At 45.8% G+C, this 23,971-nt stretch overlaps 1 protein-coding gene across 2 annotated transcripts; it reads right to left on the reverse strand.

The window, feature by feature from the left end:
• Nucleotides 1-484: 484 nt before the first annotated feature.
• LOC144104742 (transmembrane protein 62-like) lies at nt 485-23,581 on the reverse strand. 2 transcript variants are annotated; one of them, XR_013308627.1, is made up of 15 exons: nt 23,017-23,581; nt 22,384-22,495; nt 22,128-22,265; nt 20,628-20,673; nt 20,290-20,437; nt 17,803-17,921; nt 17,252-17,374; nt 15,530-15,685; nt 14,854-15,003; nt 12,493-12,616; nt 10,940-11,021; nt 9,981-10,106; nt 7,287-7,405; nt 4,202-6,201; nt 485-4,103 (listed from the first exon to the last, which is right to left on the reverse strand). XR_013308627.1 is itself a non-coding variant. In XM_077637911.1 (14 exons), exons 1-14 carry the CDS (start codon nt 23,191-23,193, stop codon nt 5,857-5,859), a joined length of 1,965 nt encoding a protein of 654 aa, XP_077494037.1. In that variant the 5' UTR covers nt 23,194-23,581; the 3' UTR covers nt 485-5,856. The 2 variants fall into 2 exon arrangements, 1 of the variants encoding a protein (XP_077494037.1); XM_077637911.1 differs by having other exon boundaries at nt 485-6,201.
• Between the last annotated feature and the right edge of the window lie 390 nt (nt 23,582-23,971).

The following is a 23,971-nucleotide window of genomic DNA, read 5'->3' on the forward strand; positions in this document are numbered from 1 at the left end:
CCTGGCTCAATGGTGAGCGAAAGATGCCAAAAGAAGACATCAACGAGTCTTGGAAGCAACCACGACGGAGAATGGAGAGTGGCTGGAAGTGAGTTCTCGCAGTGCCGAATGCGCAATGAACCAAGTGGTTATGCAAGCGAAAGCTTGCATAACCAGGGTTAGCTGAGCTATGCCGCAGCCATTTTTTTTCTAAGTTTTTATGAAAGCTGTAAAGCTTTCCTTTGTAGTTGCATGGCCATGCTTGGATCGATGTTTACGAATTACTCTCTTATTACAATCCTTTGTGAATAAACACACTAATACTACCACAGAGTATGCAGAAATCTTGAAGACAGTGAAACATCCAATGCCAAATATGAACTGGAGGTCTTATTGCAGTTGGAGTGACATTATTGCAAGAATAGAAAGTTGCGTGTTGCACAAAGCAGTATTTCGGGCATTGATAAAAGATGGGGTCAGTGAAATAAGAGAAAGGGCCAGAGCCGTAGACAACCAGAAACATTTATTATTGGACACGAGGCGAGGCACCATGCAATAGTTAATCGATAGTTAATTCAATACTGCTACTTCGTCGGTGACTAGCATCACAGATGGATGCAGGCAAAAGCTGCAATGCAACAAGGTCACATGGCAATGCACATTGTGAATAAAAACTTCACAGTATGTCACAGAATAAAAGTCACAACAAAAGAGTTGCATAGGCTCTCTTTTAAATAATCCCAGTGCAAGCTCCAAGACACCAGGTATACAAAACACAGTTCACTTAGTGCGTAAATACGATGTTCACAAATGTTCGGGCGAGCATAACAGCACATAGGCAGAATTAAAAAGCATCAACTGAGGGGAGGTGGTGGACCACCTCTCCCCTCCAGCTATAGAGTAATGCTTTGAGTAAAATCTTTCCCCAAATGTTTGTCGGGAATTTTCCACGGACGTTGTTAGGGAAATTATCAGGACAGACTACAGCGAGAAGCCCAAACGAGATGTGAACCATATATTGGAATTTGTTATGAGATCGCACCACACATGCTAGGAAAAACTTGTTGCAAACAGCAACTTTAAGAGTTAAGACACATGAGCATTCATGTACGACATGATCACTCGGAGGTGATCAGAGTGACAGTGTATGAGAGGTAAGTGCTACCCGAATAAGTAGTGTTTATCAGACACTACACCGTGAAAGCACACTGCAGAGGGACAACGAACAGCACAATTCCTTTCTCCCAAAGGTAGAATACAGCTTCCAGTTAAGCAGCGCCACCTTGCAGCAAATTTTATGAAAAAATAAGAGCACAATTTAAAATGTTCATTCCTGGACAATTATGTGGGCAAGGCAAAGAAAATGATGGGACACCTGTCATTTTGTTCTCACTGCTTGCACTTGTCAGATCATTTTCATTGCCTCGTCCATTGCTCCTTTTAAGCTGTTTTCATCATAAACCCAAATCAACTTGGTCAGCTTCTTGTCATCAGACGCTATCTTCTCGAAGGGGAGAGGTTAAGGTGAGGAGTTACATCAAGTGCACTCACACCAGGAGAAAAAACAAAGCAGCCAATGCTACCTTCATGGCGGAAAGTGCGAGGGAGGGAGGGTTTGCAAATGTTTTTGCAACTCTAGTGTGAACCGAGCACTGATTAAAAAAAATGTTGAACTCTGCACGGATACAGCAATACGTTATATGGACCGTGTTGCATTTTAAAACATTTATATACCGCATTTACCAGATTGTAACGTGAAAGAGGAAATTAAAGGCACACAAATGTAATGTGAGGAACAAGGCCGCAGGATGGTGAAAGTTTGGCAAATTTTAGGAACAAAAGTACCTCATATTGGCATTCCTATGCCTTGTCTTCACACGAACTCAGCCACATTTGAGCCTTGATAAAGTACAGAAGTTGCTGCTACCATTACTGCACAAAAGTTTCACGCGTCCCTTCTTTTTCAAGGGAGCGGCGTAAAATATCAGATATGGCCAATACGAAGTTAAGCAGAGTTCCTGGATTGACCATGCGCTTTTGAGGCCTCACCGTAAAAAAAAACTAAACTTCTCCCAGTCGCTCAGCAGTGCAGGGAGTCGTGCATCCTGAAGGTGGGCGATTGTTCTCGGCAGCATTTATGCAAGCTGTCATCTTATGCATGGAGGCATTGTAAGGATGCGTGGCAGCAGGCGAGTTCGATACCAAGGAAAGCAGCGAGAATGCCTTTGTGTGTGCAGTACTAATGCCAAGGTTTCCATGCACCTATAAAGGATTCTCACTGTGTCACAGCTGTTCCAATATGTAGAGCACTGTGCACAACTAATTAGTTGAATGTTTGTGGCTTAGAGTTTCCATTGATCAATTTATACAACATTCCAACTATTATTTTTTCGGTTCTTGAAATTTCGGCATCAACCTATATGACTCAACTAATCTGCTAATAAATACATTGTTCCCAACCACCTCTGCACGAGATTCAGTTGTAATTACAAGTCATTCGAGTAAACACAGTAATTTACTGCTCATAATGCACTGACAATTGGTACATCAACATGCACTCAAAGGACACTCGTTTTTCAATTTCATACCTCATCCTCCAGGTGCCCCAAGTGAGGGAGATCATCAATATAGCTTCACATACGAAACCATGGTGACCTTAGTCCATTCAACTTAACAAATGCAGTATGCTTTTGGAATGACCCTCCCCTCCAAGGGCATCTCAAGGCATCAGCGCAATACCGTCTATGTATGTGCAAACATGACAAACTGCATCACAGATATAATGAAGCACTCACAGTGCCCTTGCCGCCACTCAGCAACCATGAAAGTTGCTTCTAATCTAATGTCCCTCTGCAATGCCCAGAGTGTAAGGCTCCTGTCATTCATTGTCCATTATTACAGACCCGTTTACAAAAAGGGAGGCTCTGCTATAAATATTCACTACCACAGACACATTTGCTGTGGCAGTAAAAAGCCTCAACATCGTAACATGCTAACAGCATTAGTGAACACCAAATTTACATGGAAGTTCTCCAGGGAAGATGCTCAAACAGCTCATCACCGGCTATGTAGCAAGCAAACTCAAACAGTAATGATAGTGACTGAGGCCCCAGTAATGGAACAAAGAATGATGCTTCAATTAATGAGGCTTGGCAGGCATAGCAGTTGCTGCTTGATGGAAAAAGTAATGCCTTGTCCAATAGTAGGTGCGACACAGCACCAGTGCCTCCATATTGAATTGAAAATACCACCAGGTGTCACTGTGGATGGCCAGCATTACATGCCCTGCCCAAGCCCATTTGTTCCTCTTGATTTCAACTAGGATGTCATTAACCCAAGCTTGTTCCCTGACCCACTTCAACATTACACCTATCATTTTTCTTTCCATAGCTCGTTGCATGGTCCTCAATTTCAGTAGAACCATTTTCGTTATCCTCCACGTTTTTACCCCACAGGCGAGTACCAGCAGGATACAGTCATTACAATACTTTTCTTGTGAGGGATATTGGTGAACCGCCATCCATGATCTGAGAGAACCTGCCAAATGCGCTCCACCCCAATCTTATTATAGTTCTTTCTCTCTCATGACCCGGATCTGCGGTCACCGCCAGCACCTTGCTACCAACTGTAAACTCCTGTTCCCTTCCAAGACTGTTTCACATAACTTTAGATCAATTCTCCATATTAATTTTTACACCGACAATACTGCTCTGTCTATCTAACCCATTTATAATGCTTTGCAGTTCATCTCCCGAGTGGTTTAGCAAGGCAATGTCATCAGTGCATCGCAGATTACTATGGTATTCTATGCCCCCAATACAGGCCTCGAATACCACCTATAAAAAGGTGGTGAATAGCATTGATGACATAAGTCGGGTGACACCTAAAACAACTACTATATAGCTGCTGCCTCATTGTTTGAATTAACTACAGCAACTAAGGCAAGCTGCCTGCAGAGTGGAATGACAATAAAGAACCAGTTATTACGCAGCAGTTTTTCACCACTCATGTCATTTATACTGAACCTTGACGTCGCAACCATCATTCGGCAGTTGAGACCAAGAAAAAACACAAAACCAGTCACATGTACAGTACTCACGGATTGAAATAGGACATTCGGAGCGCTAGCCTTGCAGTGCCACGCAGGCATGTGGTAAACCACAGGCCGGCTGATTGGCTACTGGAAGGAACAATTCTGCTTTGTAGATGTTCTCCCTCTCACGCCATACCACAATGCACCACCTTGGTTCCATGAGCGTCTACGGGCGGCGCTCCATGAAGCGACGGCCACGCGCTCCGAATGTCCTATTTCAATCCGTGAGTACTGTACATGCTACATGGTGATCAATGTGCAATGATGTGCACTGCTTAGCAGGGATGTTGCTTTTCAGTGCCACGCAAGGGTTGCAACCAACTGTGGTAAACATTGGAAGTAAGCTACATGTCGGCAGTTTCATATGTGAGCAGCGCCGAAAAGTGTGCTATCTAAGAATTTCTTGATTGGAGTCCCAGATGAGTAGTATAGCACTGTTGAACAAGCAATAGCAGTGCCAGGGAATGGAAATAGATGTATGGTAGGTACGATGCACTAATGTGCAACTCTATCGCACCTTCTCTAGAAGCTCGAGGGGTCTCTTGGCAGCACTTAAGCAGACCATTGAAGTGAAGGGCCGACAGGTTTTTTAAATGCAACATGTTTTTTTATGCATCAAATACCGCACAGGTATTTAGGATCATCAAATACTGCACAAAAGAGTTGGTTCGTACATCAAAATTGGATACAGACAGCTAAATTGTCTACTTACAAAATACTACAACGCCTAAAACAGTCGAGTACATCAAACCTCCTCATAAAATTTCTCGACCTAAGAACCTAAGTGGTCACTCTCTTTGGTAAAACGTCAGTGGTCTCTCAAAAAAATAGAACTATTATGGTGCTTCAAACATTAACATTACGTAACAGGCTCTCCAATAATTACTCTGGTGCACTTGTCAACACTTGTGACATCACACAAATGCAAAAGTTTGTGGCTCTGGAAAATGTGCACAATAGCCAATCATTATAATGCATTACAAATACTGCACTGCGTGCATTTCTTTTCAACTTGCTGTTGAAACCATTTCGTAATGTACCACACCTATGCAGTCACACATTGTTCAATAAAACATGCACGTGCATATCAGCAAGTCATTCACAACTAGTGCGTTTTCAATCGTGCACCAAACGGAGCATTCAGATTTAACGTTTCCCTGACCATGGCTAATCACTTAAGTTACATGAAATCATCCATGCCAAGTCATGAGCCAAATAGTTATTGTGCCCAAACTTTCTGCAATGCATTACAAAGGCTTATATGGTGTGCATTAACTTCACGATATGCACCCAACTCTAGATGAAAACATGCCTAACATGCAACAAAATTCCCATAATCCTGTTGCAGCCAAGTCTGATTGTGCTCAAGACGTTAGCTGAAGTCGAACTCCACTTCCTTCCATTCTGCCGTGTTTATTCCCTGAAATCGTGCGGGGCAAGTTGGGTATCTCAGGGCAGTGTTCCCCTTTCAGTAAGTTATCGGGTATATGCCCGACTGGCAACGCAAGGGGAATAAGCCGCAACTCTTCAATCTAGCCACTGCAAAAGCCCAGTGTGTAACATGGCTTTTTTCCCAGCATTCCCTTCCCTTCAGTAAGCCACAACTGAAGCCCCGCACAACGTTAACTCATTCATTTTTACACTGAACAAAAATACAGCGCGGAAAGACGCTCCAAAATGCGAGACCGCGCTCTAATTAGGAAAGGACTCCTCGGTGGTTTCGCGACTAGGGGAGACTCTAAGGGAAGCTAAGGCGATGGAACGGAAGGAGCGGACGGCGCCCGTCAGCTGGAGCCAGCCTTGCTGTTGGCCGGACGCGAGCCATCGTTGGCTGCAGCGCCACCCATGAACCGTTCGAACTTCTCGAGACGGTGGTAGGGCAGCGTGCGCGCCCGCTGCCAGCAGACGACCGAGATGACAGGCGTGCCCACAAGCAGGAAGCCCATCACCAGCGCCAGGTAGCCATAGGCCAGGACAAAGATGGCCGCCCAGAGGCACTGGAGGAGGAGCACTATCGCCAGCGGCAGTGCGGTCACGGCAGGATTGGCCGCGCCCGCGCGCAGTGCTTCGCGTCGTCGCCACAGCGTGCAGCCCAGGCAGCACACCATTGGCACGTAGCACATCACAATCTGCAAGACACCACCACCAACGTTTGTTAGACCTGCCTGAAGACGGTAGACCTGCCCAGCTCTCCACCCTACTTAATGGTATATGAGGTTTTTCAAAAGACTGCTCGTGGGTCAAGAGAGACACTGTAAGGTCTAAATTAATTTCAACCAACTGGGGCTCTTTAATGCGCACGGGCATTGTACAGCACATGAGTTTTCCTGCAGTTCCCCTCCATAGAAATACGGCCACTGCTGTGGCCAGGATTCGATCCTGTGACCCTGGGATCAGCGGCTGAACGCCACAGCCACGAAGTCACCATGGCAGGCTGTTCGACATGAATTGAATTAGGCTCACTGGAACAAATCTGTCACTTCAGGTGTCATACAAGAAGGTACAAAGAGTTAGTTGCAAGGCTTCACACAAGCCCTACTTACTAACCGGAATTTTGTTGCAAAGCGGTGTGACCCCTTGGGATCACTAAACTTGAAGAGGCAGTCGAGACATGTCATATGTAGCATGCTATTGCCCCCCAAAGCCTTCAACTTTACAGATGACATGGAACCATTTTTCACCTCTTACTGTTACCTATTGGTGCGAAAGCATTATTCCGATGGGTAAGCCCCAAGCAAGATCTTGCGATGATTGCGGGGTTTGTGCCAAGTGAAATAAATAAATAAAAATAAATCAAATATTGCCTCGACTGGAATTCGAACCCGTGGCAGTGCAAACAAATCAGCTTCGTTGGCCAGTGCACAAGAGCACTAGGCTATCGCCGCAGTTGATCACGCATCGTGTATAAAACTGCAACGCACTCTCAGCCTGTGCACAGCACACTGTCGTCTTTATCAACTTCCAACTGCGGCACGAAGACACAGACAGAGAATTCTCTGTCTTCATCGTTGCCGTCGTTCATGCGGGTCTGTTTTCACGCACGTTTATTGAATTTAGGCAAATTCTCATTCATGAAAGTGCATGTAAGTACAAAACAATTAAAGGCACAGAAAATACATCGTGGAATAAGCGCTTGTCCTTCCTTTGCTTGTGTTGTATTGTGTCTTCAAATTGAGCACCTTGAGAGGAGAGAGAGATGAAAGACTGCACTCACAAAGACCATGCCGTAGAAGTAGGAGAGTCCGCCAGGGAGGAATGTGCCGTAGACTAAGATGCCCCAAACAAAGCAGGCACCAAGATGGCCTTCCACCATCTCGCCCACAAACCAGGGTCCTGGGTAAATGGCAACAATAAAAAAGTGGTAATATCACAAGCAAGTAATAAGCGAACACACTCTGGCTATGTACAAAAATCCCAGACCCAACCCCCTCATGCAAAAAGCAAAACAATAGTACCACAGCTTGGGACAAGCAGGAACACGCTACAAACGACAACAGTGGAGTATGAGCAGTAGCTTACTCTTAAAACAGGAAAGCAAAGAGAAGCCACCAGTGGATCCGACATCTACAAAGCAATGGTTGCACAAATGGGTGTGTAGTTGAGCCTAGAGTCACTAAATAAAGACTTAGAGTACCGGCACTCTTTTCTCCTATTGTTCTGTGCCGCCGCCACGATCATTGGTCAGTTTGCATCACGTGATATTTGTTTACACTTGGACGGTTCGTGGGGGCTGCCATTTTGTGGCTTATGCGTTTTCAGTCGGGCAACTGTGGTAGTCCTAGTGCTGCGACGCTGCGAGTGCTGCCGGTGACCGACTCAGTGACCAGGGATTCCGCGCCTCGCAGCATTTCAGCTCCGCACGACGAAAGCATAAACTGAAGGCAACAGCTGTACCGTTTGCATCTGAGCGGCTCCATGCCGTACGGCTACGATCCCCGCCGCAGCGCAGGGTGGCTAACAGCGTTGTTTACAAAATGGCCGGGCCAAAGTTAGTGGCGAGGTCGCCGAAGCGGCAATCTGGCAACAATGATAAACAACAAAATGGCCGCCCCTGCTTACCGCCGTACTGCAGTGACGGTACTCTAAGTCTTTATTTAGTGACTCTAGTTGAGCCAACTAGTATCATTCAGCATCTGGCCAATAGTCTGTTCTAGTGCCCATCACTGCTTACCACCTCATCTCTGTGCAGTTTTTCTGCAGCTCATATGTTGTTATTTGGAAACAGTTACTATCAAAAAGTGTACTACACGATGTCTACTCTTTTGTCAAAACTTTCGAGACCTTTTTGGAAGTCAGCAGAAATAAAGTGATGCTTTCCCAAAAGGCAAGAAATTGCTCACAAGTGACACTTGCATGGCCCGAGCTAAGAATTCGAAGCTCACCTCTGAAGTTTCTGCTGAGAGGCAAATTCTTCTCAACTCAATAAGTATTCTTTCAAAAACTCTGCACCAATCTGTGCTCTTCAAATTAGTAGGAAGGCACACATTATCAGAATTGGGTGCATGCGGTTAACTCGTATGAACTAAGCACTGTTACCAACAGTTTCTTAATGCAGTGGGTGACCTACAATATTACGTAAATAAATAAGAATGCAGTGACCACTGCTCTCACAAGACACGCCTCTACTACACTGTGTGGGTAAATCCATAACAATATGGATAGGTTTTTTTTTCCAGTAGATATGGATAATGGCCCAAGTAATTGTACCACAAATAACCGTGGTTCCACACCATAAATTACTTGCTGTTTAAAGAGATACTTGTGCACTTAAAGGGACACTGAGGAGAAATCGAAGTTGGCTTGTATCGATAGAATAGCAGCTCCTGATCACAGAAACGCCACTCTTACTGAAAACAAAGCTCTTGTAATGTAGAAAATAGCAAGAACCAAAATACAGATATCGCCGCCACAGGCCAATCTCGCAAGTACAAGCGTGATGACTTCTTAGGACAAGAGGCGCCACCTTGGAGGAGTTCTCCTTACTTAATGGATGTCGCGAATCTCTTAGGCTGGCAAAGGAAGGTTGCGCACCGAACCGCTAGCTGTCAGAAATCACGGAGTCTGCGTTTACGTCACGTGTCACGTCACTCCGTTCTGAGACGTCATAAGAGTTGGCGTGGCGTCATAAGAGTTCCCTGAGTTTGAATCAGAGAGGCGGGAAAAACTTTTTCATCTTCGAATCCAAATTTCTTTGAAATAAATGCATCTTTCGCGCCCGGACAAGCTGCAACGAAGCCATGAAATGCCGAACTATCAGATTTTGCTAAGAATAAAAAATTGATAGAGTTCTCCTCAGTGTCCCTTTAAAACCCGTCTTGACGATGCCAAAAATGCAAAGATGGCTCAAGGGACAGCCGTAACTTTGCAAGTAATTCAATCAACTTTTAACTCTGCACTTCTAGAGTCGAATTCTCCCCCATCTTTGAAGCATGGAGAAATCAAGGAATGAGAGATTCATTACCATCATCAGCAGCCTGAATGTGGCCACTGCAGGGTATCCTGTGCCAGCTGCGGCCACCCCATCCCCGCAAACTTCTTAATCTCAAACACCCACCTAACTTTCTGCCACTCCCTGCTAAGGTAGCCTTCTCTTGGAATCCAGTCCTATACCTTTAAGGACCATCACTTATCTTGCCTTCGTACAACTGCTTCTACGGCAACTCTTGTACAGTTCGAACAAGTAAGAGTAGTGCCCTACACTTACAGCTATTGCAACAAACACCAGGTGAACAAACACGCATTAAAACGTTCCTGATAGTTTCAGTATACATGAAGCTTTCAAATGCACAAAATAAAGCATATTATCTTTAACATTAGGCAGTCCAATTCTGAAATGAGAACTGCTTTATGTGCATCAACATGTTGTGCAATGTTAAAACTGAATGCTAGTAAAGTGATCAGGCCGCACCTATGGCCAGGTAGAAGGGTATGGAGACCAGGGGCCAGAACAGCACGTCCACCGAGACTAGCAGGTGGAGGCGCCTCTTCAGGCAGCCGCAGCACAGCCGGTCCGCACTCAGATCAGGGGGACCCACTGCAAGACACTTCGTTACAGCAGCAAGCCTCATCTCCAGGCACCACACGGCTTCTGGTAACCCCGCTACATTGTGTGCAAGCTAGATACAGTGTACAGCCGGTGCTATGGTTGATGTAACACCTATAAGCGTCACACAAGACATTTCTGGTGCCATGCAGCTTCTAGTACCCTATTACATTATGCATAAGCTAGACACTGCACTTAGTGCATGCCGTGGTTGATGCAACATAAGTGTCACACATGTGAGTTCTGGTGCCACGCAGCTTCCGGTAGCCCCATTATGCTATGCATAAGCTTAACACTGCACCTAATGCTTGCTGTGGTTGATGTAGCACTTATAACTGTCACATGTTATAACAGTGTAACATTATAACAGTACTATAACATGTGACAGTATAACAGTCACATGTGACACTATATAACAGTCACATGTTATATAGTGTAACAGTTGTCACAATTGTAACCGTAAAAGGGCCTAGTGCACACACAAAGTGGCTGCTAAGTTTGCCTAGCTTGTCTGTCACACTTGCTTTCTCTACACAACATTGGACCTGTCAGAGTACAGTGTCCCAGCCTATTGGTTTTCTTCTCACGCATGCCCTTATTTTGTTGTGCACTCTCAGATATGCATTCTTATACCTAATTAATTAGCAGCCAGCCTACTTGTCTGTCTTAACGCTTCCCTACTGCTACACTCCTGCACTTCTATTGCACTTTATGACATGTCTCCAGGAACTGTTCTGATTATGGGCAATCAGAAACGTGTACAAAAAATTCCAGCTGGCGACAGTGCCAAACAAACATCCCCAGCCGGAAGCAAGGACACTTACACCATGTTGACGTCTGGACTGCCCTAATCCAGCACATGGGCAGCACGCACGCCAGCACGATCAGGATGAACAGCACCCGCAGCTGCAAATGGTCATTTTGAGCTGTACCGCACACATACAATGTTTTCAGGCAAAGGTGGAAGAAAAGTGCCTTCAGCTGACACCAGTTAATTATATTATTATTATTCTTCCATTTACTATTTTTTTCTCTTGCTCATATGCTCCCAAATCCCTGTGTGCATTTCGATCACCATGTGTACCTAAGGCACAGTCATACAAGCCAACTAAAGGCTTCGACTGCCCAGCTTCTGTTGCAATGCTCTTGTTGGTGACAATAAAAATTATTTTTTGCCTGTGCTCCTGGCCCTCGGAGGCCATTACTGGGTGGCTACACGGCAAGATGGAACTTGTAGTTTATAACACCACTGCTGCTGCCATCAGTGAGATTACATCAAGCAAAGCAGTAATAAAACAAGCATACTGGCACAACTGCAAAAATGCAAGCGAACAACATAAGCAGAAAAAACATCATTTAGCACACCCACCAGACAAAACCAACATAGAAATAAAACAACAGGCAGCTCACGCTCTATATAAATTTATAAAGCACCTTCCAAGTAATAGAATAATTCTGCAATCCATAATAAATTAGTTGGCAATATCGAATGCTTCGAAATCATAAGAATTGTAGCTGCATGTGCCTAACAGAGGCATACTGTTCACTTAATTTGTTTTTAAATCATTTACACACAAGGCTATAATGGGTTGTGACCATCGCCGACACCGAACGTAACTAGGCCAAACTTTTCAGCAATAACTTCAGCAAGGTTGCTCTAAGGGTGCGTTCACACTTGTCCAAAAATCCGGCGAGCGAAGCGGATTCGCTCGCCGGGAAAACTAGGACCTGTTCTCATCTGTTGATGCCCGGGCAAGGCGGAACCGCCGCTGCTGCTTCTCGCTTTTCCACACACTTCCCGGCCAACACGTGACCGCTCGCGGCGTACACAGATATGGTTAGAAAAGAGCATAAATTAATGCTGTCTGTGTACCATAACCGTATGCACACTTGCGTACGTAAACACAAGCACATTCCCATTTTTAGTTCAGCGTATGCAAACAGACTCGCAACGAAACGCCCAGCCTAGTGGCGCCATCTGCTTGTCAGGACGGGAACTAGTACTGTCAACAAAACTGGCACTCCTCGTAGGCCTAGTAGCGGCAGAATCGTCACTCAAAATAAAAAATAAAGCAAATTTATCACTTATACTGTTGTTTATAGGTGAGGTGAGACAAGCGATGTACCGGTGTCCGATTTATGGCCAGTGAACGCGCTGAACAAGGCCGCAACAACGACGAATTCACTCCGAGGCGAGGGGCCCTGCGTCCTTTTTCGCCGCGGCGGCGAATGCGGAAAATTTGGGTCCAGCCCGATCGCCCTTGCCGCGCCGCTTTCCGCCTCGCTCGGCGTCAAAAGCGGCCGAATCCGCTTCGCTCGCCGGATTTTTGGACAAGTGTGAACGGGCCCTGAGTGAGCTGAGGGAGAGGGTCCCTACCGCCCTGATGCCCCCCTGCAGCAGGATGCGCATGGCCAGGTCATGCGAGGGGATGGTGCCGTCCACGGAGAAGGTCACCACGTGGGCCTCTGACCACAGGCCGTCTGGATCCATGGCCTGCACCCTGCACGGTGTTGGAATTCACCCATTTATGATGCTGAATGGAACTATGCTCCATCTCATAACTTCTTTGCAGCACTGTGGAAAGTAGAGACCTTCAGCAAATCAGGAGAGTGCAGTGCATTAAACGGGTGTTCCTCCACTCCTCGACTTTTGCGTGTTGTCTGCTCGCGGCTTACACAGATATGGTTAGAAAAAAAAGAGTATAAATTGACGTTGTCTACGTATCATAAGCTAATGTACGCTCGCGTACGCTAAATGCAGGCATTTTGCGGGACGTTACATCATTTGTCACATTTAGTTCAGTGCATGCGAACGGAGACCCAACAAAAGGTTCTGCGGCGCACCATATGGTTGTTAGAATGGGAATCATTTTTGTCAACAAATTGACGCTCCTCTTTAGGCCTAGAACGGTAGAACTGTCATTCTGAATAAACAATAACGCAAATTTATAAACCATAAGTTTTGTTATAGGAGAGGTGAGATGAAGCAAAAAGCCGGTGCCCAATTTATGGCCAATGATGGTTCTGAATGCAGCAGTAACAACGACAAATCCAGTCCAAAGTGAGCAGTACTGCTTCGAATGGCGCTTCGAATGGCGCCACCATTTTGGAAACAATATTTTAGCGTACCCAAGAGCCACGTATGTTAAACCCAGGAAATAGCATATGTAATGCGAGCGAATGGTAAGTCTCAATTTGAAATAGCATTTGGAACTTGTACAATTGTCCACACACCTGTCTAGAATGCTCAAAAAGCGTACCGGGAAGCACATTTGCATAATTTCCAAGAGATGTAGGGCCCGAAACAAGACCTAATCGTGCATGCACACTCCCACAGATCTCGCTTAACTCCTCATTCTTTAAAAGCTACATTGGGCCCGCCAGGCATCGGCGACAGTCATAAATGCACAACATGTGGCGCCGTTCAAGCGCTCTAGATAAGTGTGTGGATGACTGTACACAAAGAAGCACGCTATTTCTTTCAGTGCATGCTATCCCACATGCCCATTTTATACTGCCAATACATTCTGCTGGGTGTGCCACCCAGAACTAATAAAAGCAGCTGAAAGCAACAAATAAACAAGCGAAGAAGAAAGCCAAGCACGCTGCCAAGCTTAGAAAAGCAGCTGACAGCAAGTGCTCACCAAGCTTCGAAAGCAGCCAGCGGACATAAGTGCTCCCCATCTCAAGGAACACAAGCAGGTGAAGACAAGGGCACATTCAAAAGCCAAAAGGCCTGAACAATAATCGAGAGAGAGTACCTTCACCTACGAGCCATCCTAGAAAACACTATGCCTTTCCTGCATTGCAGTTCCTTCTTACATCTACCCCTTAACAGTGAGATAGACTGCTTTTAAAGCGCAGCTCTTAAGCGTACATTCAAGGGTCAAGCAGTGTCCCTCACCGTCGGCCTCGGTGTAACTTAGAGCAAATGAGCAGCACAGCAGAGGATGAAAGAGAGCGAACACGGACCACAGTGGAGGGTGAAATTACTGCGATAACTAAGAGGGTGCCGGGGGAAAGAGGGTATAGGCGGCTGCCAGAAGTGCTCAGCAGCAGCATCTCACTAAGAGATGACACCAGAGTAATGCGCATATTAGCGGCGGCAGACCACTGTGACCTGCCAAAGCCAAAGCACCGAGCCACCTCTGTTCAGCACTGTGTTTTCTGGGCACGGTTGCCTATGGTTCAAATACAGCAGCAGCCGTGCTCAAAAATCGCCATTACCGGGAAGTGCAATCATCGGCCAATTTTTGTATCAGGAGATCGTGTAAGCCTTTTTCAGTTCTCCATTGCCTCAGGTCCAGGCTGACCAACAAGTTTCGCCACTGCACGCACACAACAAAAGCATTTTCAAGCCAAACGCATAATCGCTCCCACTCTCACCCGCATTCACTGCAACATCCATATTAAAGCACTTGTTCCTCCAGTGGGTGCGAGATGGTGGTTACCGGTACCATCTCTGCGAAAGCTTGTTCTTTGTCACTGCAAATGAAGCTGATTTCTGATTAATTCAATCTAAATCAAGCAAGTATCCACCCAAACGTGGTATGAAACAAATAAGCTCCAAACGCCACCTCTCAGCGAACATTTAGAGCGAACACGCCAGCCAAGAGAAGCATTTTACGAGGTGCATTTAGAAACACAACAGTCAGTACAAAGGCCACCTGATAATGGAACAAACATGCTGGCCACTAGTGTGTGCACTGAGGGAAGAGACACTGAAGTTGGTTCTCACGCGAGGGTGTGTGTGCCGGGTGCAATCTGCTGGGTGTCCCAAGGGGCGACCCACAGGGGACCATGGGCAACTTGCTTCAGGGGCTGCCAGTGACCGTCATCCACGCTGCACCGCACCTCTGACACTGGGACCGGCGAGAACACCAGGACCCTACACGAATGGGCGAGAAGTTACAGCATGAAATGGAACCATTGACGTTCATGAGAAATGATGGTTGAGGTCACTGCTACCTTCAACACAGTTAACCTTCGTTGTCTTTTTTTACATTTATGTCTGTAGGGTGAAACCAATTTTTACAGTGACTGCTGTTAGGGATACTTTTCCAAGTTCTATGGTGTTGGCAGCTTAACTTAAAGGGTAAACCAGAAGAAAAAGGGTGTGGTTCCCTCTGTGCACAGTGACAAAAATTAATATTTGCACCATTCACCCCTGTGCACACAGAGAGCACCACTCCTGTGACCACTAACAGCAGTTGCCAAATCTTGCATTGCATTACTGGTGGAGAGTTTCTTTACTTCTTCCATTTTTCATCTTTTTTCTTTGTCAACCTTTAAGTTTTTGCAATTAAATTTTTTCTTGGCCTTTTTCATTTGCTTCGCTTGTTGGTCAGTGACTTCTACCATTTTTTGCTTCCACAATCTCAGGCGAGCAACTTGTACATGAACATGCAGCCAACCTAATGTGCGTCGAGCGAGATATGCGATGCAGGGGCTCCACGGCGGGCATGGACATCATGGCACTTTTGGGGTTGGTCACCAGGATGATGGGCCACTCGCGGAAGCGCACATCCACGAAGCTGAACAGACCGTGGTCCACGGCAGCCACCCGGAACCTAAAACAAGACAAACAGGGGGCACCAGCCTTAAAGGTGACTCTCAGAATCCACTACTCCTAACAGTTGAAGCATCTTCCCTGCAGAGGGTCACAGAGGGTTCTGTTGTCGACTCATCCATGTGACTAGCCATTGCTACAATGACTTCTGGTCATCACTTCGCTCTGCTTGAGCATGGTCAACAGACCCATGTGCTTGAAGGAAGAATGTCTAGTTGCAAGCGCACGATCAGAGAGCCGAATAATTGCACAAAAAATTTTTGGTTGGAGTTGTGCAGTTTATTAAAAGTCTTCAAACCCAACCAGACAGACAAATGTCAGAATGTTTAATTTTCAAAAAAAGATGAAGCACAAATGCAGGTGTGTGCACTACTGACACATTAAGCGACAAAAAATAAGAGCTTCTAGTGCACACTGCAATGCTGTGATGAAATGAAACGGAGTCATGGGCACATTTACATGTGCTCTAAAACCCTGAGTAAGTGTCTTCTGGCAAACAAAGAGTCTTTTAAGGAGCAGCGATGAGTGAGCAGGTACCACTGAGTGCTCTTAGCCTAAAAATCACTCGGAGCCACAAGCCTATGGCAATCTTTTCACACAGCACAGTTTGCCTTCTCTTGTCTATTCTTGCCCCACACATACACACCACCACACACAGTCTTGCACGAAAACTGCAGCGATATAGTTGCCCACGCTACAGCAGGGGAGAAACTCTGAGGCCGGACAGGACGAGCCTGAGGGAAAAAGTTCCTACTGGACCTCGCCTCAAGAGCAAAGCACTACACCTAAACATGCACGCACAACGAGTTTCTGAGCCAAAGAGAGAGAGAGAGCTGTCTCCCGCGCACACGGAGCAGTCACGCCATGCATGTTGCTCTTGTCGCTGCGACGCCGGCGCCCTCCCTTGTTAGTTAACGTAACCGGAAAGGACATTGTGGAGAAGCTAACCAAAGGGGATGAAGCGGGGCAGTCCCCACATGGTGCACGGAGTCATCGAAACATGCTGCACTACAAGAGGCCTGAATTCACGTAAAGCAGCTCTCCACTTCTTCAAAACAGAGCACTCAGCGAAACAAATGGCTTAGCATGGCTAAGCACGGAATACCATGCAGTAGCACTAGTTACAGCTGGTAAAGGCCTTTAGATAGAAGGTCTTTATGGTAAATGCCTTTAGGTCAAAGGCCTTTAGGGTAAATGCCTTTAGGTGAAAGGTCTTCAGGGTAAAGGCCTTCATGGTAAATGCATTCCAGGTAAAGGTATTTAGGTAGAAGGCCCAGGTGTACCCAGGTGTACCCTTCACCCAAGTCTTCACTTCAATGAAGGCCTGCCAGGTGTGTGCTTAAAGCCCGTTGTGCAGGCAGCATTTCGAGCATACGTACATATGCATGCCCAAAATCAGAATATGCGCCTAGTAGTGCTACGCCACTAAAGAGTCTGTATGCAACTTCACGCTTTGTGTATCATCCCCACACGGCTGATCTTTGAGAAAATAAAGTGAAGTGAAGCAGAACAACAGATCCACGTGGGTCCCTATGAGGATGCAAGAAAGCAAGGCAGCCACACTCACATGCGCCCACTCTTCCAATCGGCCAGCTCAAGTTCAAGGAAGCCTGTCGGCTGCAGCACGTACATGCCCCGGAAGAACCCCAGGAGACTGTGGTAGTGGCCACACAGGTAGGGGCCTCCAAACCTGCACGCATGCACGCACAAGGTCTGAGCACACACAAGAGCAGGCACAAGGTCTGAGCAGGCACAGAAGCACCACAACAGTATCGATTTAGCATTGCATTATTAGCAATAACTGTCAGTGCTCCTACAAGTTGCATAAAATGGGTTTTACCCCTACAGAAAAGACACAGCCTCGAGGAGGATGGAACCGCTTTATCTGGCTGCATTGTCCTGTTATCTAGCTGTGTACAATCTCGTAGCGCTAAAACCCTTTCCAAGTCATTACAGACCCACATACTTGAAAACAAAGCACTGTAATGCTGTATGTGCCCTCAACACAGCCCTGTGTGTTGGAGGCACAGAGCCCTATTTTCTTTTCAGCAGGTTGATGCATGGCAGTTGGCACTTTTTTATGCCCTTAGGGTCATATCACACTCCATATTCCCCTACCTGAGCAGTTCCTGAAGATCGTCGGAGGCCACACTGCGTGTTGGGTGGTGGCCAAACCAGATCGTCAGGTTGCTCCCCTGGGTCTCCTCTTTAATCCGCTGCAGGCTGCTTACCTCAGTCTGCAAACATGTCAAGTATGTAATGCCATGTAGGGCTTAACATGCCCAAGCTTCACATGAACTACGAGAGACGGCACAGTGGAGGGCTCCAGAATAATTCCAACCACCTGGTGCTTGTTCATTAATGTGTGCCAACACTGCACAGCACACTGGCATTTCTGCATTTCACCTTCATCGATATGCAGCAAGTGCACATTGCTGCTAAAAACCATCACCACTCTGCAACTCTACAAACAAAGCTGGAATGTATTTTCTACCAAAATCGCTGCACCAATTTTTGTTGAGATTAAATAGCCTTGATAGGCTCACCATGGCATTTAGCAGTGTGACAATGCAAAGAGGACCTTTCAAACAGTTTCAAAATGTGAGGACATTTCCAAGGATTTGCAAGCAGAATCATCATCCTGCCTCAAAGCACTATGGCACAGTAACGAAGCAGGCAGCACTTCCCAGCCTGTCCTTTGTACTCAGTCATCATTAGGAAACGTGGAAGGGATGTGGGCAGTGTTTTATTTGCATCACAGATGATGCCCCTCATTACTCACTTTGCAAGCTGTCTAGCATTTTCCTTTTTTAAACCCTGCCTTGATGAACACCATAGACAGTGTGTTCCAGATGTTGACACTGGCAGCATATCAGAGGAATGGAGCATAAAATCTGATCACAGAGTGTGGAATCAATAGAAAAGAGGTGTTCAGCAGATGCCCTTAATTTTTGTAGCAAAGTGATCTCAAGTAAATCATCACTACTAATACACATTTTAGGCAGCAGAAGCATTTATATCGGTCACTATTATTGATGAAACCATCCTGAAGGACCACCCAGAAAGAAGTACAGGCAGAAAAGAAGAGAGAACAGCGACAATGTCATAGTCCTCTCGTCTTCAGTCCACCTCTTCTACTCGTAAACTGCATTCATCATGAAAAGTGCAATTGCCACATTATTTAATTTCAAGGAAGGCCCTGAGTAAAGGTGCATCTCAGTTTAAAAATTAGAAGCCTATGTTGTAGCTATATTTCCTTCCCAGAGAATGACAGATGATAAATGAAGGAGGAGTGACGCTACATGCTTTTTTTTCTCATTTGGTTTCTCTCTGGCCAGTGCTTTTGATTGCATCAGGATGGAGCTGCATAATGCAAATGGCACCAATCTGTCACATGCAATCTGCCGCACACAATTTGTCATGCACAATGAAAGTGGGTTTGCTTCCTAGCCCCTACTATAAGCATGATCATGAGGCTATCTGTATCATAATCCCACCAGCTTACAACTGAACAGAGTGACTAACCAATTGGAAAAATGAAAATGAAGATTGCTTTTTGGGAAAAGTAGATGGTGCAGTATCTGTCTCATATTATCCAAGGACATCTGAACGGCACCGTATGGGAAGGAATAAAGGAGGGAGTGAAAGAAGAAAGAAAGAGAGAGGTGCCGTAGTGGAGGGCTCCGGAATAATATCCACCACCTGGGCATCTGCACTGACATTGCACAGCACATGGGCACCTTGGCATTTTGCCTCCATAAAAAATGCAGCCGAACCCGGGAACTCCAGATCAGTAGCCGAGCGCCCTCAGGTGAAAATGAAAATTGTTTTTTGGGGAAAAGAAATGGCGCAGTATCTGTCTCACATTTCAGTGGACACCTGAACAGCCCCACAGTAAGGGAAAGGATAAAGGAGGGAGTGAAAGAAGAAAGGAAGAAACCTGGGTATCTTTAAGTGGGATCTTTAACCTGCATTGACTGACATCCCACAGCACACAGGCAGCACTGAAAAATGGACGCCCCTTCGCCTCATTTAGTCAAAATACGTGCAAACACCATGTTCTGAACACAACAGGTCAAGCACCAAAAGTCTACCAGTGACGCACTTCCCTATAAATTTGCACAATTATACCACTTGGTTGTAGTCTCACAGCTTAGTTTAGTTTAGCTGTGCAGTCATAACCAGTTATAGCTTTGTCATCTAAATCAGTATAGCCTTTTCAGTAATGTATGCCAATAAAGTATAGCATTGTGAGTACAAAGTGTTAACTGTAATACTGACTACTCTGAGGAATGTCAAGGCCGGCAATCAGTTAGTTCAGTGATATGCTACTAAATAAGCTGTGCTTGTGTTTACAAGCTCTACAGAAATTATTACAGGGAGAGAAAAACGTTCTATTCTTGTACGATTGTCATTCACTGTGTTAGATGGCACCACATGCTGCCGTACTGCATTAGTACTTATCATCGTCACTGTTATGATGCGTCGGAGGGGATAAAGGTTGTCCCTGGTTCCTAAAACTTCGTACTGGGTGCGCATCCGTTCTCTGTGCTATCTTTGCTTAGCGGCCCAATGCCTACGCGATGCAACAAAAAGTTCTCTCACCTTGGGCAGAGAGCCGACGAAGTTGAATGGCCGCTTGACACCGGGATCAGTGCAGGTGTCGATGCCAATAAAAGTGTAGCGATCTCCACCATCGTGGTAGGTGTAGGAATACGAATGCATGTGGTGCCGTCCTTGTACGGAGTACACCCTGTGGACCAGTAACACCTCCATTTCGCAGTGACTTTCACTTCACAAAACATGCAAGCAGTAACAGCGCTTGTCACATCATGTAGTGCAGTGCAGTAGTGCTGTAGAGCGTCAATCAGTGATATACGTCCAACTGTATGTGCATGCAGAAGTTGTGCCATATTTGCAGTGGTTTTATAACTGCACCTCACCTGTAGAAATTGTGCTCATGCTCCACAGAAGCGAGATTCAGATTATCTGAAAGAAAAGGCGTGAGTGGACAAACTGCAAAATCACATTGTATATCAGCATTAACAGACAATTGAAAAAGCAGGCAGGTTCAGAACTGGCACTCCATGTGTCAACACAAATTATGATTAAATTAGTTAATTTAATCAAACCACAAAGAAAGACCTAGGCTAATGTACCTTTAGGAATAATTTGCACAATTTTGATAACCCCCAGAGTCAGATATATACATATATATTAGCAAACAAGGAAAGGGAAATGAGGGGCTCGTTTGACAGACTTATGAAGGAAGCCAACAGTCACCGAAACTAAGGTGCATAGGGGAATGTTTTTATTATTTTTTTTAATTTGTGGTGTTGAACGATGGGAGAATAATACTTCAATTAATCTGTTGCTTAAAGGAAATCAATTATAAAGCAGCAGAAAAAAACCATGCCGCCGGTGGGATCCAAACCCTTGACCTCAAAAGTATATGCTATATATATATATATATATATATATATATATATATATATATATATATATATATATATATATATATATATATATATATATGTAAAGAACATCAAATTATGAAATTCATGGCCTGAAGCTTAAGACACATAAAAATGCAAGATAGAGGGAACACAAAAAGAAAAGCAAATTAACACGCTACCAACAAATTCGTTAGCCTCCAGAATGCCATCTTCAAAGCAGAAAGCTGGGCTAGTTGGTGTTTGGAGCAAGAGGACATCAACTGGCATGCAAGAACAGGGACATCATCATCCTCACCATCAGCCTAATTACGTCAACTGCAGGACCCAGGCCTCACCCATAGCCCTTCGATTACCCTCTCCTGTGCTAGCTGCCGCCACCTTATCTCCGTAAACTTCCTAATTGACCATCTGACTCTCGACGCCCACTGCTATGCTTGCACTCTCTTGGAATCCACTCAGTTACGTTAGGGACCACCGGATATTTTGCTTTTGCATTACATGCCCTGCCTGGGCCCAAAGATACCAAAATGCTAGCGTCTGTTGTGTCCTTTTCTCAGTCTTTGTCACTGTATGCTAGTGCTCATAGTACTACAAGCAAGCCAAATGAGCAGAGGCCAATACGGTTACACTGTGAACACTATGTGAGATCAATTCGTGCACGTCATGCACATCTGTGGCGTTTTAGCACTGTCAAATGGCATTCAGAGCCAAATGCTTTTAATGAAATGGTGCACGTGCAAAGCAATCAAAAGTCACAATATGTACATTAGCAAGGTGAAAAATTGGACTTGTTAGCGCGTGATCATGCGGCAGGAACAGCACAGCATGAGACAAAGAAGGGACGCTGTCCTGCCTGTCCCTTCTTTGTCTCATGCTGCGCTGTTCCTGCCACAAGGTCACAATATGTGCCCAGCACAACAAAAGCAAGCCAAACCCCTCCTCTCATTTGGCCCACTTGGGAACTCACTAGATCAGTGTACCACATACCGTGATTCCCCCGAATGTCTAGCCAGATATGCTTCCGCGTGACGCCAGTTTCGTAGATGGCTCTCCAGTACTGCTGCCATTCCTCGCGCAATTGTCCAGAGTCCAAGAATCGAGCTCCAAGGGAGTCTGAAATGTCACCTGTGGAGAGAAAACCCTGTAGTTAGTGTGTTTGCAAAATCTTAACAGTGTATAGAAAGTCATAAAATTAGTGGCGTTAAGCATTAATGACACAGCCATCTCAGATGAGGAGACTAACCTGTCATTACTATGACGGGTGGCTTGATGATTTTCATGATGGTTTCGGAAATGAACTCCTTGAAATGTGCTGCACGCTCTTGTACTGAAACACTCAGGTGTGTGTCACTGACCTGTAAACGCAGAAGCATATATATGCAGGTCCATTCTGACAGCATTTAAGGCTTTTCGCATGAGTCCTTGAATTTCAATCACGATTAATAAATAATGCGCTTGACCATGAAAAACTCAGCGAAAAATTTTCGCTTTGTTTAAGAGCTAGATTTTTTTTTTTTATCCAACAGCAACATCGAGTTCCAGGGCGGCTCGTGAGCATTATAAAGGAGAACCAAGTCCTGACATGGACAACTGGCTCCGCCAGATTCAGCTAAAGATCTGCTCAAAAGAACAGGGTGTAGTATGTTCACTGTCACTGTTCTTGTGAAGATGTTATTTAACCAAAGGGATTATACAATGCTACATGCATGCCATCACTACGCACAGATCAGACAGCGCAAGCAGGAAGGCGCGGCCAACATTTTCATTGCTGAGAGGAAGTCAACGTGCTGTTATACGAGAGTTAACAATGCGTTATCAATAGGCAGCTTTTGGGCCGGCGCCAGCGCACGCGTTCGATCAGCCCGCGACAACCGACCTGAACAAAGTACATCAGGTGGCGATGCTCGTCGTTGGGCGCGATGTTGGCGGAAGTATCGTCAAACTGCTCGGGCCAGAGTTGCTCCGGCTGAACCGAGTCGTCGATGCTCGCCACGTACAGTGACACGAGGATGAAGAACACCAGCACGGCGAGCGCTTGCTTGAAGCACGCCATTTTCTGCGTTTCTGGTCGCTGCTGCGCCGGATAATCGAGTGGACCAGCATTAATCACAGAAGGAGTAGCGCCTTAATTCTTCATCCGACAACGGCAGGTCGGACCGTTCGAATTGGACCGTTTTTCGGGGACCCTGCCGGCCCCCCAGCACGAGCGGAACTAGCGTACGCCTCTCATCGTCGTCGGCGCTCATCGCACTCGCTGCGAGCAGCACGTCAACAGCGGCACATGACGCAAGTGACAAACGTGCTTGCGTTCGGCACTGTCGAGCAGCTCAGTCAGGCGCGGAAGTCGCGGTAAGCAGCAATAAGTGCGAAAAAAAAAAAATGCTACCGGAACGGAGAATCAACTGCCGCATTCACCAATAGCAGCTGTTTTGTTTTCGTTTACCAAACACAAGCCACAAGCTGACGTCATAACGTACACGAGTAAAAAAAGAAAAGCCGGTTTCGGTTCCTGTTTCGAGCACGCTAGCTCTATGAAGGCGGTTTCATTGGGGCGATCGATTGATAAATTCTGGAGTTGACCTGAAAAAAAAAAATGGGTCTTTTGCGCGCTGGAATTCCTAGTTAATTTCGCGAATGACACGCGCGTGGGAACGTTGTTACTTTTTCTCAAACGAAGGTTTGTTCCTGCTTGGAATTTCACAGAAAAACAATTCAGACTGGGCGCCATGAACGTTCTCACGCTTTAGTGCTTCCGGAAAAGCGCAAGCCGTGATATTTCCAATCAATAAGGTACCCTTCGGGTTGTCAGCGCCGTGCATAAAGGAAGGAAA

This window comes from Amblyomma americanum, chromosome 9 (assembly GCF_052857255.1).
Source record: "Amblyomma americanum isolate KBUSLIRL-KWMA chromosome 9, ASM5285725v1, whole genome shotgun sequence".
NCBI lineage: Eukaryota > Metazoa > Arthropoda > Arachnida > Ixodida > Ixodidae > Amblyomma > Amblyomma americanum.